Source organism: Doryrhamphus excisus, linkage group LG13, assembly GCF_037039965.1.
Source record: "Doryrhamphus excisus strain RoL-2023G ecotype Guam linkage group LG13, RoL_Dexc_Guam_v1.1, whole genome shotgun sequence".
In the NCBI taxonomy this organism is placed as follows: Eukaryota; Metazoa; Chordata; class Actinopteri; order Syngnathiformes; family Syngnathidae; genus Doryrhamphus; species Doryrhamphus excisus.
Window position 1 is genome coordinate 5,529,613 of NC_136369.1, and position 18,556 is coordinate 5,548,168.

The window sequence follows — 18,556 nt, forward strand, 5'->3', positions numbered from 1 at the left end:
TTTTCAGGAGCAATTTGTAAACAACAGACCATGTCAAAAAGGTTGGCTCAGGCCATGATGCCAGGTTGTATGTTGAGTTTAAATGAAATACTTTGGAAAGATTGGGCGGGCCGTATTCAAACACTTGGCGGGCCGGATGTGGCCCCCGGGCCGTCGTTTGCCCACCCCTGGTCTAGACGAATAAAGACGATAGAAACAGCCGCATGCATATTTATATATAGTATTGTTAAATTGGTGTATTAGTATGGTTAATATGGTTAAATGGTCAAATTGCAAATGGGGGAAGTGACATACTAGATCTTGTGCATGTGCAGAACCAATTGTGGTTTCGGTATGGATTGCATACTGACAGGTTGCACCCTTCAACTTGTCTATTGTTGTTCTGCTGGGTCCTACTACATATTACACCTATTCAATAAATCCTACATGGCAAGATTTATAGTATGTCCACAATTTCAACCCTGGTGTTCCTCACGGCTTACTGGGTGCCATGTTCATTGTCCATCTTCCCATTTCTCATCACTGCTATTCTGACAATACCCATTTGTACATCCCTTCCAGACTGGCCACAAAAAGTTATGAAAGTATCAGTGCTGGGATTTGTGTGTACCACCTCAAACTCAATATTGACAATACAGAGAGCAGGTATCTCTCCATGGGAACTACAGCCTTCTCATACACCTCTCAAACTTCACAGTGCTACCGTTGCCTTTTCCAAAAAAATAAAAACAATGAAGAAAATAAGTCTTGGTATGCCTCCTGACAGCCCATTCTGCCCACTTTTCTGTGACAACTTGCTCCTGCAGGTTTTTCCTCTACAAAAATTCAAGTTTGATATTGTACTATTCCTTATGATAAAAGGTGCACAGCTGTGGTTCCAGGCTCTTGTTGCCTCATATAACACAGTGTTGATTCCTTTATTGTTCTATTTGAATTACCTAACAATGTAATACTGTAAATGCCTTACGTACTTTTGGTGCCATAGTTGCCACAACAGGGAAAGATTTTGTCATTAATGGGTGTTATTTATTCTACTGTTTAACATCATGTTGTTGTTGTGCTAATAACCTACAGAAAATGTCAGGTATGTTGATCATGTCTAAACTATTTTTCTAATGCTCTCTTTGATCTTATCCCTGAGAGTCTAACTTTCAAACCTATTTCTTATGCTCAGTGTAATGCGCAGAAAGTGTTGGGCCTCCAGGCTCTTTGATATCTCTCTGTGCAGATGTTACCTTCCCTAAGCCAAAGTGTCAACATTTCACCCATTCTTCAGACGCCAGCTCTGGTTATCAGAAACATATCTTTACCTGAAATCATATTCACATGTGTGACATATGTACACATATATGCAAGCACTACTTTTTCCGTTTTAGAAAAATCCACATGTAAATACAACTGAATACAACACCCATGTCAGCATTCATATCGGCAACACCTCTGTGGCCAGCCGGAGAGCACTGTAACAGCCTGAAGCAGCAGCTGTCCAAGCACGCAGGATCACCACAGGAGAGACTGACGAAGCGATTGTCAGAACAAGTAAAAGATATGATGGAAAAACAGCTAGAATTGAACGAGATGATAAAAAAATCCCCACTAAGCATCATGGAGAAAGTACTAGTGAAACTACACAGGCTGGATGATCTGGAACAAAAGTCAGACTTTGGTTCAAAGTCAGAGTGGAAAACAAGGTATTACAGGAGTGCCACTCGCAAAAGAAAAAATGAAGACAAAATAATTGAGCATCTGAAGAACCTTTGACGACATGGATCAGAATACACATATGAATGACATGATTGTGACAGGGCTTTGGATTAAACCCAGACCTGATGCCAGACCAGTCAGAAATAAGGATGCATACCACTGAATGGAAGGAACAGCGTCACCGTCATCATCGTCAAGTTCACCAATAGGAAAATCAAATCCACACCGCTAAAAAGGAAAGAAGCTGAAAGGCACAAGCGTTTATGTGAATGAACATCTGACAAAACGCAACCCTGAAAATGCAGAGGAAGCATGAAGAACGAAGAATCTGAAGAATCAAAGAAGTATCCAAGGTACCTGAAGTGCCAACTGCAATTAAATGGAGGACCAGAGGCCAAAGGTTGTTTTCTTGTTTTTTTCATCTAAATTAATTTTATTTGTACAACATCCCCTTTGGCAAGAGTCAGGCTAACTCCCAACACTATTAAGGTGTTCCTTTTTAATGGGATTGTGGCCTAGAAATACTAGCTAGAGCAGGGGTTGGTAATTTGTTTTCCCAAAGGAGCGCATGAGAAACAGAAAAGATTGCGGAGGGCCGGGCCAACAGGCTGAACTAAACTATGCATAATGACAGTTGGCATAATGACTTTCTGTAAAATTCATTGTTTTGACAAGATGTGACCGTAAAATAAGGTTCATGAAAAATATGTATTAAATTTAAATTTAAACAAAATATGCATGTTTAGAAACGACCTGCATTAAGTCAAATTTAAACTCACTATAAACCGTTGTGCTTGAAGTCCTTAAAGCTAAGATTTGCGGTGTTTTTTATTTTTTTCATGTTGAGGGAGAGAAAGTAGACCCGAGTTCAATCCCACCCTCGGCCATCTCTGTGTGGAGTTTGCATGTTCTCCCTGTGCAAGGATCCAAGGTACCTGGCGTGCCAACTGAAGTTAAATGGAGGACCAGAGGCCAAAGTACTTGTCAAAGACATCAAGGATCTGGTTTAAATACGAAAGATCATATTACACAACAAGATGGAAAAGGAAAACAATTTAAAAACAGCAGCGATACAGACGGAAGGATTGCACGCTTTATCATCAGCATGCCACAAGAAGATCTACCTCTGGTTGCTGCTGAGCATGTATTTAAATAGGAAAGATGCAGGCTCAGCTCTTATAAAATGCCACCTTGTGGCTCTTTCATTCATTCATTCATTTTCTACCGCTTGTCCTCACAAGGGTGAGGGGGTGCTGGAGCCTATCCCAGCTGTCTTCAGGCGAGAGGCGGGGTACACCCTGGACTGGTCGCCAAGCCAATCACAGGGCACATATAGACAAACAACCATTCACACTCACATTCATACCTATGGACAATTTGGAGTCGCCAATTAACCTAGCATGTTTTTGGAATGTGGGAGGAAACCGGAGTACCCGGAGAAAACCCACGCATGCACGGGGAGAACATGCAAACTCCACACAGAGATGGCCGAGGCTGGAATTGAACCCTGGTCTCCTAGCTGTGAGGTCTGCGCTAACCACTCGACCCCTTGTGGCTCTTTTTTTTAGCTTAAAACTGCACCAAAAGTGCTCTCTTCTATTGTGGAGTTGCATCATCACCTCTTTGTGAAGTAAAAGATATATAAATATGTCTTTGGAAGCGAATGAGTTAAAACATTTCTTTACACACCTTGAGCATTGGATCCCATTAGATTGGACAGTTATAATTTTGCCGTTCAACAGCAACGATTCCTATCAAGTAGCTTTCCATGAAAAGGAAAAACCAAAACTCCACTCATAACCCTCGAACATAGAAGAAACGGCAGATGTCCCTGGAGCCAGAATTCAAAGAGAGAACTCTCCTCTTGAGACCGTCGCCGATGAAGCAGTCAGTGGAAAAGTTGCCATTGCAATCATTGCAAGACATACAAGAGCAATAGGATTATAATTTCTCCTGGGGATTATACTGTATTTAATGCCAAATCCAATATAATAAGTGCAACAAATTAAAACCAAAAATTTGAAATTAAGCCAAGAGTACACCCAAGAACAGCAAGCAGATGCAGAGCTTAAACGGTTAAATATTTAGTATTATATTTGATTTTTGCTATATTTTAATAAGTAATGTACCACACCTGAAGTATGTATGAGGCTGTGTTCACTTCGTTCTTGTGAGCTCAGATGTGAACACTGCATGGACCAAAGACTCAGATCAAATTATAGAGAAATTGCACAAATTGGTCACATTGGTCATATTGGTCTTCTTTCTGCTGTGTGTGCGTGCATGTTATATGAAGAAATATTTTAAAATATATATCCTCTTTGTGACATTTCAACTAGTAAAACATGGCATATTTTTTTCATTCATTCATTCTCTACCGCTTATCCTCACGAGGGTCGTGGGCGTGCTGGAGCCTATCCCAGCTTTCTTCGGGCGAGAGGCGGGGTACACCCTGGACTGGTCGCCAGCCAATCACAGGGCACATACAGACAAACAACCATTCACACTCACATTATGGAGTCGCCAATTAACCTAGCATGTTTTGGAATGTGGGAGGTAGCCAGAGAAAACCCATGAATGCACGGGGAGAACATGCACATTCTGCATAAAGATGGCCGAGGGTGGAATCGAACTTTGGTCTCCTAGCTGTGTGGCCTGCGTGCTATCACAATTTTTATTTAAAAAAAAAAAACTATTTGAAATTTGACTTTCCTCATATACTTATGTACGTAATAAATATTTTTTAGCAGCCAATCTTTCATCCAATGACAACAATACTAGAGTGAACACTTACAAAACTACACCAGTTGTGTGCACCATACATTTGTGTTGATTTATTTATGTGTTTTTCACTTTTCGGACCACGTTAGCTAGCCTTGCAGTGCAAGAAAGTTACAGGATAAAGAAATATGCTGCTGCTGCTCTATGCATTCTTTTGAAACAAGCCTTTCAGTACATCACAATGCATATGAACAATTTTCGAAAAAAAAAAAAAAGTATTCCCATATTTCATTCATACTTAAAGTCTTGTTGGAATGTTGACCAGAGAGGATTATTACTTATCTGAGGCTTGTGCTAAAATAGAAAAGATGAAAGACACTAGCTGAGGGGGATTTAGGAAAAGCGGTTACTAAATGAGGAGCTCTAATGTTAAAATTCATTAGGAAACATCCTGCATTAGAAGGTGTCCTGGGGATTTAATACGTGTATTACATTTTAAGTCCAAATATTGTATCCCAAGTCTCTGATTAAATAAAGCTTAAAACAAAAGAGGAGATGGGACTCGAAAAAAAAAAAAAGAACCATCTGATGCACAGTAGATGGATGAACAACGTTCTCTTTTGTGTTCCATGCCTATTGTCAGTCTTGCACGGGAGAGATAAGTGAAACAGTTTTTCCACTAGCATTCTGTGTAGTCAGTGGATGTTCAGTTCCAACTCAACAGCGGCGATTGTCAAGCAGCCAGCCCAGAAGGAAGTAAGCTACACTTGGCGTGTTGTCCGTTTGCCAGCTGCCTGTGACCCTGAACAGGATAAACTTTGTCAAAAATGGATGGTTAGCAATTACTTGCATATTGGTAAATATTAGTGCACTTTCACCATAATAAAGGGAGAATTTATGGAACTCCTGTATTTAATTCATCTTGTTAGATTGTTCTGGTATACCTGTCACGCCCGGCGTGATTGGTTGGACCATATTTTGTGTTTTACCTTTATTTCCTTGGTGTAGGCTCTTATTTTGTGACATTCACTGTTGTCTACTGTTCTGATTGCTGCTGCCTCTACTCATCCGTTTGTGTTTGCAATTTGTGTTCCTCTGTTGGATCATTTTAGTGTGTTGTGCCTTCAGTGTGTGTTTTTGCCACAAGCTGTGTTTGGATTGCTTTTTCTGCTCTGCAAAGTTCCATCCATCTTCTATGCCGCCTATACCGTTCACAGGTATGCTGGAGCCTATCCCAGCTGTCTTTGGGTGAGGGGCGGGGTACAACCCTAGACTGGTGGCCAGCCAATCACAGGGAACATATAGACAAACAACCATTCACACTCACATTCATACCTATGGACAATTTGGTGTCACCAATTAACCTAGCATGTTTTTGGAATGTGGGAAGAAACCCGGAGAAAACCTGTGCATGCATTTTGAGAACGTGCAAACTCCACACAGAGATGATGTTTCAGATCATCAAACAAATTTGAATTAGTCAATGACAACACAACTGAATACAAAATGCAGTTTTTAAATGAAGCTTCTTAATCTTGTTATTAAGGAGGGGGAAAAAATCTAAACCTGAAAAAGTGATTGCTCCCCGTTAAAACATAACTTAACTGAGATTAATTGAGATCTGTCAGTCTGGAAAAGGTTAAAGCCATTTCTAAAGCTTTGGGACTTTAGCAAACCACTGAGAGCCATTATCTACAAATGACAAAAACATGAAACATTGGTGAACCGTCCCAGGAGTGGTCAGCCAACCAAAACCCAACGGCGACTCTTCATCCTGACCTGAATCCTATTGAGATGCTGGAAAACCCTCCAATGTGTCTGAATTACATATCTGCAAAGATGAGTGGGACATTTTTCTCCCTTAAAGGGGACTTACTATGCTCATTTTTCATCCCTTTATATGGAGTTGTGGACTCCTGTAGAACAGCTACACACAATAACCCACACAGATTCTTTCAGTTTATGCACCTATTCCTAAACTGTGTTTACAGTCTCTTTTAATTTATTCCACCCATGGCCCACCTTTAGGCATGCCCATTCCGATGTGATTGGTCACACTCCCAAGCCTTCCCGAAAACTTCCGGACTACTGCCGAACCCCACTGTTTAATTTTTTTAATTAGAGTTGATAATAAATGACTTAACCCTTTGGCAAACTACTTAGAAAGTGGTTAGGAGCTACTAGTACCTCATGAGCTACTGACCGTAGATCCCTGACTTATCGTGTTAACATAGGTCCACGTTTACTAAAGGCAGACAATCTTGGCAATGTTATTATTATTAGAAACAAAAAACAAACAAAACAAAAAACTTCTTCCTCTTTCTTCTGTTGTTGTCCATTTCCACTTTCAGGCCTTGTCCTGCCATCGTGTCACTGACTGTAGATACAAGGGTTTCCCGCAACAATTATATCAAATGTTAACTGAATCTCATCCTTCTAACTGGTCTTTCTTTGTGGGGCTTTTCTCCTCCATTTTCCTTGCTGTCATTGTAATGTTATATTAATTATATATCCAGATCGTTGATGTCTTTGACAACAAGCACTTTTTTTTAAGCTTGATGTAGATTGGACGTTGGTGTTCCAAGTGCTAATACGAATGTATGTATTATTTTATGTCTAGAGGGCTCTAATAATGTTAGAAAACATATTTAGTAGGCCGCAAAAAGGTTTTCAGTACTCAAAACATTAGATTTATTAATATGGAATCTGTGGAAATTCACTTATGGTCTGAAAGTAATTAGCTGTGATAAGTTGAGGATTATTGTCTCTAAAATCAGAAAAGACGGCAATAGCTGCTGAGATTGGTTAGCCGATAAACTTGTGCCCTCTTGTCATATCAGATAGAAAGACAACACCACCCTTCAAGTCTGTTCGTGATGAATGCTTGCTGTTCACCCACTCAAACTTCCTGCTGAGTCCAGATGGCGGCAGTCACGGGTGAACACTCATTCCAAATATCCAAGCCGAACCCTCACGTCTGTCTTGTATGAATCAAAGACAAACACAATATGCATACGAGTGGACCAGAGATGTGAGGGGGGAAAAAAAGCAAAGCACAAACTGTCTTGATGGAATAAATGACAAGAGGGGTGATGCAAGTACAGAAAGTTTCTGTGTCTTAAATGTTACATATCTTCTTTTAAAGTCTATTTTAAAGGCTTTTATGCTGATATTCATGTGTACATTGCCATCTTGTTTTAGTGATTGATCTTTGATTAACAGCACAAACACTTCTTTTTCAAATGAGGGATTTTGTTAACTTTCATCCCTTCTGGTGACTTTTCAGGTCTTAATGAAACGTTTAGTGACTGCATTTGTACAGGAGGATTTGCTTTAGTGTCTTTTAGTGACAGCAAATTCCCATTTGAATACTGAATAACTGCAGTGGGAACACTGGACATGTATGGGAAACATCTGCACAATCTAATGACATACGAGAGGTCTATCAAAGGGTGGCAAGAGCAATACAAGATGCAGGAGATTTGTCCGCCTTTGTTACAAGCAAAAAAGTGATAATCATATGATCTGTCCATCTGGTGTAGTGCAAGTCAACACCAATGCAAACATCAATTTTATATGGTTTTACAGATGAACAAATTCACAACCCAAGAGAGGCTTTACTAAGTCAAGCAGAAGAGGGGAGATGGATCCAATGGTACAGGAAGTCTGGGGAGCAGATCTTCAGATTTGCATACAAATTAAGCTATGGTTTCCAAAGTGAAGGTGTGTAAAAATAATTACAGTGCTAGACCGGCAGATGTAATCTACCATGCTTTGCATTTTGCCCCCTGCAAGTTTGAAAGCCATAAGGTTGTAGAAGCTTAAGCTGAGACGGACTGTGCAAACAGTCTAAGATCCAGCTTCGGCATCCAGTATTTAAATAGGTAAGGCCTGATTGCACACACCTGCCAGACAGCTGCACACTCCGATGCAGCAATTGAGGATACGGTGCTCAAAAAGAGAAACAAGCAAATAGGTGCATGATAAATCTGACAGTGAATCTGATCACGGTTACCTTTGTAAAGGCAGACTTTTTATACAGATTTTATCTATGATCATCCACCTTCCCCAAAACACCTTCTCATCCTAAAAATCATGCTAATGTATTTTTGTGCTCTGTTTTGGCCTGCGGCAGGTGATTGACATCAAAGAGAAGTTGAAGGTGTCCAAGAGGTTCTGGTCCAATTTACCGGACGATGTCTGTGCCGAGGGCAAACTGACAGAATCTGACGAGGAACAGTGTTGGAACAGCCACACCAAGGCCAGGTGAGGACATTTGAGACTCTTTATAACCACAATAAAGTAGGTCAGATATCTCGCTATCATACTTTTGCCAAGGATTAAAGGAACCACCCTGTGTTACTAGATTAACGCTTACTCTGGAAGCAGAATGGGTAGTGCCTATATGGAGAACTTCTATAAGCTCTAAGATTCTAATACCCAGGGGAGTGCGGACTTTTCACTTATCACCACTGCAGTGTGGAGACTTTCACTGAGCTGTGCAAAAGATTGGACTGGCTGCTTCCTTTGACAGCAAGCCAAAAAGACAGGACCATGAATTTTACCCATCCTTTGCCCCCAACCTGCAAATAACGAAATTGCCAGATGGTGTAATAAAAGATGTTAATTATCTTGCTTGTGCCAGCACTGTTTTTAAGCACCACTCTAAATCTGGAAGGTAAATCGATTGCTTAGCGACAATAAAACACATTAACAGTCAAGACATGTGAGAAGAGTATAATTAAATGATCTGCAGCGCCTTTTTCTTCATCACTAACAAGATGTACTTTACATCTATTTTATAAATTCAAAAACACATGCACATAACAAAATGTCATGATCAGGATAGTGACTTCTGTGGATCTGTTCCTCTTCACATCCATTGTTGCCTTTTGACAGGTTGTTCATTATGTGACTGTCATCAATGAATGTGTTTTGAAGCACATTATGTCAAAATTCACTTGCAAATGGGTGACCTCACTCACCCAGGATCAAGAGTAGATATATCAAAGTACATTAAATCTGCCACAGACGCAGATTTAATGACACGTTATTTGTTATGCATTAGCTGCTGATGTTAGTTGCGGAATATTTTCCACATTCTAAGTTCTGATGCATGATTTATCCCAAAATACTAAATGTGTTGGGTGTTATTTTATCCAGATATTTTCCAGAAGTGGTGAAAGAGGGACTAACCAACCAGGTGAACAACCCAGAGGTGAACTTGGACATCACTCGGCCCGACACATTAATTCGACAGCAAATAATGGCTCTGCGAGTGATGACCAATAAGCTGAAAAATGCATACAACGGAAATGATATCTACTTCCAAGACTCCAGTGAGTTTTCCGATGACAATACATACAGTATTATATATATCAATGAGTAAAGAAGAGGAAAATATTTCCTCCCTGTTTGAGTTTTATGTTGGTTTTGAAATGATAAACTATGCAAACACAGCCATTAAATGCATAAACCCACACACAAAATACCACCACGGCAGAAATATGAGCCATCACCTCTGAAGGAAGATCTCAGCTGTTTTTCCATGTAGTAAATCATCATGTAACTCGGGAATCAGCAGTTTTACATAAAAAGCAAGACTGGCATCATTTGGTTGACGGACAGCTGTTGTCATAGTGACAGAAGTTTAATGCATGTTCCATGTTTAGATGAGAAAATTGTAAGAGAAACATTATGGTTACAGTAATAACACAAAGATACACAAGTAGTTGTCACACAAAAATGGGATGTGCATTTTCGAGGACTAATTGCTACAGAATATATAGCATGCGACTCCCCTGTCAATCAGTCCTATTACAACAACATACAACACTTACAGGACAGTATGTTTGAATGTTGGCATCTGTAGGAACTTGTTGTTAGGCTGCAAATAATCAAACCAGAAGTTGTTTCTAATATTTTTTTCCATCTCCATAAAGTGTCCATTACAAACTTTAGTAGAGTGTTATTATATTTGTATGTGTAGTTTCAAAAAGCCCAGATCCTATACATCAGTGATTTTCAACCACTGTGCAGCAGCACACTAGTGTACCTTGAGAAACCGTCAGGTGTGCCGTGAGGAATTATCCAATATCACTTTTTATAATTAACATTTATTAATCATCATTTGCAAATATTATGTCAATAGCCATTATGTCAATAGTATACATGGACCCAAATATTCCAATTGTATTTGGTTTATTTGCTCAAACGGAAAGAATTGAACAGGGATGGAATATTCCTTTAACCAATCCGATTGAGGTATCTTGTACCCGCTCAAACAGAAAGTTGTCAGACTGCGTTCTTCTTTGTGGTGTTTTTCTTCTTCTGTTGTTTATTGGCGGTTGGCAAGCAGCTTTCGTGTGCATTAGCGCCATCTGTGGAACAGAATCTAAACCCTTCTATACTTTATTCACAAGTGCAGTTTTATTAAAAAAGAAAATATATATCTATATAAAACATGTCCTGAGTTTAATTATAAAATATTAGCAAGATTGAATTTGATCTTTTCCTGTTTAAATTTATCCCGGGTGCGTTCTTTCAGCGCATGCTCAGATATGACGTAACACGCAGATTCACTTTTAAAAATGGAGGCCAGCAATCGGCACTGGACTAAGCAAAGTTTGTTTTTGATTCAAACTAAATTTCAAGACTGGACAGACGAAAAACTAGCAATACGGAGTTATTCCATCAAGTGAAAGAAAAACTTGGGGAAGCCGGTATCACGTGATGTTGATGTTTACGTTTTACTGGGCATGCCCTATTGACTATTCTGTTAGATTTTCATGGCGCATGTAGACAAGAGATTGGAATATTCCTTTCCATGGATACCATTGTGTCCTGAAAAGTCATTCGGAAAGAGAAAAACTGGTCATGTAAAAACGTGGCTACTGTGGAGTGTCTGTGGTGTAAAGACTGGCAGAGCAATGTAATATTGGTCCGTGTGGCAACACCTACCTTGTTCCTCCGATAGACTTATTGATGCACGTGTGAGGTCGTGCTGACATTTTGTAACATTTTTGGTTAGTGGTGTGCCACAAGATTTTTCCAATGTAAAAAACGTGCCGTGGCTCAAAAAGGTTGAAAAACACTGCTATACATGATGCCATAAGACTGCCTCGGTTTAATGAAGCTGTATCCCTTCTCCAGCGCGTTGCATAATAATAATATATGTATACAGTATGATATGTGTTATTCAGCTCAAGGCCACACACACGCACAGTTGAGTCAACAGATGCTTTGGTGTAACAAAATGATGTTTGTTTATAAGCGATGATAAATGAAATCAGCTACGTAGACAGATTTTTTTCTACTCCCATTCCCAGCATATAAAACACATAATGGATTTACAACTGAATATTGTGCATTTGTTTTTACTAATTGTTGTTGTCACATTAGAAGCTGGCTCATAATTATAACATAGAAGCCACTGTTGGTTTGACGAAAGCCTGGCCTTCTTTTGTCCATGCAGGTGACGAAGGCAGCACTTCTGGAAGCGGAAGTGGCTGCTCCGACGGTTGTACTACAGAGGCTATTATTGTGGGATCAGAAGCTCCTGTGATCGGAGCGGACAGAAGTGATGAACACACAGCAGCAGGACAGACGCTCTCCCACAGACCGTCACTACTATTGATGGTGACCGCCATCATAGCGACATTCATTGCAATACAGCCCAGATGGAGATAATACATTCGAGCTTGCTGCTCACTGACTTCTATACTGCTGCATACAGTATGTTCTACAGCTGCTCCGTCACTGGACCTGTAGAAGTTTGTGGAAACCCTTTTGAGAAAGCACTGACTGGCTGTGTGCTAAGACGAAAGAGTGAGACCAGTGCTGCATCCTAGTCATCCCCCAAAAAGTGGTTGCTGACAACACTTTCACCTCTTGGAACAAAAATGCAGATGTTTCGGAGGGCATTTTTTAAAACTATTACTGGTGACAGTTCACCTTGTAATAGTTCTACCAATGATTTCCCAGATAACGGCGGAATGTGTTTAACTTTCATTTGTACAACAATTTTGTGACAACGTTCAGTTTACTCTACCACAAGGCTTACTGTGTGCATGCAAGGAAATAAAGGTCAAATATATTTTTTTCAATGCAATTTTGGATTTTAAAGTCAGATTCAGTCATATCACTTTGGATTCCGGTGACAGCTTTCCTCTTACCATTAACTCATTAATACACTATGCTTTTTTTGCACAAAATTCAAATATATTTTTTTCAATGCAATTTTGGATTTTAAAGTCAGATTTCAGTTTCTATTCAGTCATATCATTTTGTATTCCGGTGACAGCTTTCTTCTTACCATTAATACTCATTAATACGCTATGCTTTTTTTGCACAGATACATTTTGTTAGCTTGTTGTGTTTTAAAACTCCAAATGATACTATATCTGTTTTTAAGATCATTTAAATGACTGATGATCATGCTGCAGGCGGCACGGCGGACGAGTGGTTAGCGCGCGGAGCTCACAGCTAGGAGGACCAGGGTTCAATTCCACCCTCGGCCATCTCTGTGTGGAGTTTGCATGTTCTCCTCGTGCATGCGTAGGGTTTTCTCCGGGTACTCCGGTTTCCTTCCACATTCCAAAAACATGCTAGGTTAATTGGCGACTCCAAATTGTCCATAGGTATGAATGTGAGTGTGAATGGTTGTTTGTCTATATGTGCCCTGTGATTGGCTGGCGACCAGTCCAGGGGGTACACCGCCTCTCGCCCGAAGACAGCTGGGATAGGCTCCAGCATCCCCGCGACCCTCGTGAGGAATAGCAGTAGAAAATGAATGATCATGCTGCATCTTTTATAACAATTACATATTTCACTGAATTGTGCGGCAATGTAATGTTTTTTTAAAGATTTAATATAATGTATTATTTATTCAAAGCACATTTATCAATTCAAACAGACAAACAGCAGTAAGCCATTGTTTCATTTCCTCCGCACATTGTATCCCAATAACTGCCTCCTTTACAAAGCCTACACGTGTATTTGCTTAGCCATCAGGTCACAGCCTCCAAACACAAGTCATGTAAGGAGTAATGGTCTCTGCAAGATATCCATAAATCCAGCCATTAGAAATGAAGCCAAATGCAGAGGTTGGAGGATGGGCTAGTAATAAAAGAACTAAGGTCACTACAAAGACGCCTCTGTCTGTGTCTTACATGTTTGACCTCTAACATGATATAGAGGCTCATGGGTCAGGGACCAGTGTAATTTATGTGGTATTTCGCAACAAAAAGCCTACTTCGAGATATGTTGCAGGAATAATTAAGGTGGCAAATGTGAACAGTTTGAAAAGGTGTGCTTGGAGACCAATACCTGAAAAGTGAGTGTTTTTTCTCAGTGGAGACTGTCTCTATCGCCCTTCACGAGCAAATTAACAGCTGCTGTGAGCATCTCAAAGAGATTACACGTTTCATGTAGCAAGCATGGAACATTACTCCTCACTTTACACTGCACACCAGAGAGGAAGAGCACTTTCCTTCACAGCCGTTCTCTTTAAAAAGTTCTTAAACACAAACGACAAGCGTCACAGAAATGCGGTGCTCCTGTTGTCCTATCCAATGAGCCAATATTTGAGTGGCTATCCATAGGGACAACATTTGCAGCTGATTAAAAGTATTTCTGTTGGACCATATGGCTTAGCAGAGAGAGCTCGACACAAAAAGCCTGTACTGCAGACAGACAGAGAAGAAAATGAATTATGTCGCCTTGCTCTCAGCAGAAAGTGTGTTAGCAGGAGGTGACCAGCAGCTTCCCGGCAAACTCACCATGGTGCAATTGAATTAGTGACAAGAACACCCCTCCCACCCAAGTGAAACAGTCCAATAGCATGAGCTGAGCCATACAGGAATGGACGATGAGAACGTTGCGTTGAACATTGTTTAGAAATGTACAGGTGGTCCTCGATTGGTTCTCGCCTTGTTAAATTTTAGTCGGAAGGGAGGCGGAGACTAGCCTTGTTTCTGCTCTTCCTGCTCAAACACAAGCAACCTTTCAGTCTTCATATTCTGACTATGCTGCTTAGCTATTGCCGTATCTGTTAGTGGAGAGGATCCTTTTAACGCGCTCAAGGATACTGTCAGGATGGTGTAACGTGTAGTGTTATGAGATTTTCGACTTTCGGTAACGGTGACGCTGAGTCCCGCCTGCACATGTGCCAGCCGAGGAGGACTGATGGACCACTTCCTCGTCATACTTGCAATGTCCGGGTAGAAATTACAATACGATCCTTATCCTTAATGATGGTTGCGACAGTCAAGTACTAATATTAGTCATCACTTCCATGGTGATGACTTGATGAGTCATAATAAAATGCATAAGTACTAAACGATGCTGTCGTTCCTCATCATAGACCAGGCGTAGGTGCACATACGCTGTGCCAATGGAGTGTGGCCATCGCACTTTGTAATTTTTGTGATCGCCGCAGTGTGGCGCACCCACGCCTCTTTACCTCCCACCGGCACAAGTGACAAAAAGGGAGGAGACAAGGCGTGACAGGGTTTTACACAATTGAGTGTAACCAATAAAATGAATGCCTCCATTTTCTTTAAATATGCAGGGCCCACAAGACTGTGCATCTGAGGCCACAAAGCACGTCACCACATAGGCCACCATCTGGCATTCACTAGTGGTTGCTGTGATTCTTTATTGCATAGAAATGTGCATGGCACGCTGAAAAACCTGCCTGTGAGGTTTTGGTGACGTGTGTGCACTGTGCCCCTGTCAGCCAATTTACCATTGCCCAGGATGCGCTTCACTTGCGCCATAAATAGATCGGGTTGGACCTGGTGAGCTTTCAGTGCACCCTTAGCCCTCTGTTTTGTCACAAAATTTTCACTGCGCCAAGCTGAAAATGTGGACACTTCCCACTAGTACGCCGCCATGCCCATTTCGTCGCAGCCCATTCTACCAGATTACCAAATTGGCTGCGCACATTAATGCGCTGGACGAAGTTACCACTGCACCGGGTGCGCCATGCTGCATCACCCTGCACTATCTTGAGCTGCGCCACGAAAACAGAGCCCCAGCGCCTTACGCTACGTGCTATGCAGCAACTACTTCTCGAACGAGTGGCGTGTTTAAGGACCAAAATGAAAAATTGTTTTTATTAATTTATGGGAGCATGTTCGTAACCACGGAACGTCGTAAACTGAGGACCACCTGTATAATAATAATAAAAGTATTGATTGTACGTTCAGACATTTGTTTTGTCAGCTCTTTTAAGGTGTGATGTCCCTGTCATTTTAATATTTTAATTGGAAAGTGTTTAATTCACTTCTGCCTTTGGCATTTTACTTGAGTGACAGCACATGTCAGTTCTCAAACACATTTGTTAAGGAAACCGTTAAGGAAAACTGTCGAGTTAATCGAGTATGAAAAAGAGTAAAAAATAAAGATCAAGGGTATGACGTTGATTTAATCATTTAGTAATGTAATCAAAATTTGGCCTCGGATGATTTCAGCTTTACTGCATTAACAGCTGTGCGTGTGAGCATCTGTGGTTGTGCTAAGGTTGATTGCCCTACTAAGAGCCCAGGCAAGACATGTCTGCAAATGAATGAGAATAAGATAGATCTTTACTGTTGTCCCTGAAATGCATTGAAGGAAATACACAGACACATTCTTAAGCTGGTCCAATTTCTCCAAAGAGCTTGCATCAGTAAACAACACTCTCATTATGTTAAGAAGGATGTTTGCCCTTTTCCTTTGCCTTGTGTATTCTCCCCTGACAAGCTATCAGACCATGGTCGCACACAGAGTATCAGTGTCGGAGATGCTTCAGTGCTTAACTTAATTTGTTGTGAGGCTTTTTTTTCTTCTTTAGTCTCTTTGGCATTTCAAAAGTGGAAAAAAGAAAACTGCACCACCCGTGATTGAGGTTTGTAGGTTGTTTACAGAATGTTTCAAGTTAAATGTGTTATGCAAGGTTCTCTTCATTTTGACGTAAACCGTTTAATGCACTTTTGCTTAAACATATGCTGTGAGTGTGGTACGGTTGTCATTTGTGAAATCAGATGACCAAGGAGCAGATGAAGATTTTCACAGCCGTCAATTGACGCTGTTTTAAGTGTTTTGGAACTGAAGTTGCTGATACAAGCGGACATGCCTTACCATTTTTTAAAATAATTGAATGGATAGCTCATTTGGCTTTTGTTACAGAAAACAAATATTAAACATTTTATTAAATAAATGAAATTAAATGTGGCTATGTTCTCTTTCTTGTTTATATTTATATTTCAGCATGACGCCCGTGTGTTGCCCTTGTCTTTTTGTTCCCATTAGAATTTTGTAGGACTTTGAAGAAGTTATACAATATAAATAACTCATAAAATCCTTGAGTACGGCAATCCCCAACGACAGGGCGAACTTGACCGCGGAAAACATTCAGGTGCAATTTAAAATAAAAAGAAAAACTAAAAATTTAAAATAATACATTTGTAACTAAAACAAATCTTTTGTAAATCCATTCAATTTTGGAGATATGGGCAATTTATGTATTATAATAATATACATCGAGGCCCAGGTGGCAGAGAATCAAAACCCAGCGTCTGCCCCCACAGAGCTGACCCAGCACATGAGTAAGCGGGCGGACGAGCCTCAAGGCAACCCACCACTCTGCGAAGGCCGACATCCGCCGGGTAGCAAATCCCCGGAGCGAGAGTGCAAGGCCAAGGACCAAAACCAAGAAGGCAAGACTAGCAACCGACCGGCCGATGGACCCCATCAGGCCTCACGCGGAGCAGAGCATGGCCACACCCCCAAGGTACAACGACGTATAATCTCTTTGCAAAACAAACTCTCTTTGTGCTTTTAATTTTACATAATATATGTAAAAAAAATAAAAATAAAAATAAAAATAAAAATAAAAATAAAAATAAAAATAAAAATAAAAATAAAAATATCATTATTATTATTATTATTATTATTGTTGTTGTTATTGTTGTTATTGTTGTTATTGTTGTTATAAATACATAAATAAATAAATAAAACATTGCTATAATGTACAAATCCCGTCCCCCCCGCCGTCCCAGAAGTCCGCCAGATATTTGTGGGACCGTGGGTCCAAAAAAGTTGGGCATCACTGCAGTGCCGTTATGACTTTTAAAAGTTGGTTGGTCCAGCTTCAACACAGTCCGCAAGCATTTCAGACATGCTGTATACTGAAAACTATACATTTTCATAATCTCGTGGTTAAGGTCAAACAGATTTAGGGCATATTTTTACATAAAACCTGTTATTCAAAGTATGTTTTTCAGATAACAAAAATATGTAAATCTATGTTCATTGTAATGCATAACATTTTGTACAAATTCCTACTGAGTCATCACATGTTCAGTGCTGATGGCATGATAGGCAACATATGATCAGTGACTGATCACTGCTATAGTTGTCCTGCATGTATTTAAACCTGCGGTTTGCTTTGCTGTTCAAGGTACAAAACTATGGGAATTGACAGTGTGCCTTCACAAAGAGAGCTGATTCCACATAATATTTAATAATGCTAAGCATCAGGTATCAAAAAGATTAGGCTTTTTATGCTTTAAAAAATTGTAATATTCTTTGAATGTTTGAAGAAAATTGTGGCTAGTAGCTATGGATGTAATATTTGACCTCAGCCACTTCAGCAATCTTGCCTTTGATGTATTTTAAATGAAATAAGCTTTTTCTTCAAGCTGGGCAAATTCTGTGCAAATGAATCCTGTTTCTCACTTCCTTTTCAATCAGGGGATTGTTTTTCATGGGATGCATGGACGGGACGAGGACCGATTTGTAGCATCTGATTGTTGAATTATTCATTTAATACAGAAATATAGATAGAAAAATCTATAGTTGTCCACATTGCAGTTTGAATTTTATGGCTTCACTCTATCACAGTTTGCTTACAATATATATATTTTTTTACATTTATTTGCTCAAATTAAGCATTTTCAATGTGATTTTTTTGATTTTCTGACATCAGGTTTTTGACATCCCAAAGAAAGAATCCTACTTCACGGTAAATCACTTCACTTTAAATTCACTGGAATCAATAACTGCAATAAACAAGGGATTAGTGTCAAAAAAACAGGTAGAATTTGTTTTTTTTCATTGTCTATAAAAAAAGAAGACAAATTGCAAT

General features: G+C 40.0%; 1 protein-coding gene across 3 annotated transcripts in view; it reads left to right on the forward strand.

Annotated features, from left to right (window-relative positions):
• The window catches only part of LOC131139792 (glypican-6-like), a 138,589-nt gene extending 121,251 nt beyond the window's left edge, over positions 1 to 17,338 (forward strand). The window contains exons 8-10 of one of the 3 annotated variants that reach the window (XM_078795729.1): positions 8,561 to 8,691; positions 9,589 to 9,643; positions 11,900 to 17,135. In XM_078795729.1, coding sequence (XP_078651855.1) covers positions 8,561 to 8,691; positions 9,589 to 9,643; positions 11,900 to 11,989 — 276 coding nt within the window. In that variant the 3' untranslated portion in view covers positions 11,990 to 17,135. Of the gene's footprint in view, positions 1 to 8,560; positions 8,692 to 9,588; positions 9,765 to 11,899 lie in introns of all 3 variants that reach the window. The other 2 variants (XM_078795728.1, XM_058089686.2) reach the window with 2 other exon arrangements.
• Positions 17,339 to 18,556: the final 1,218 nt, after the last annotated feature.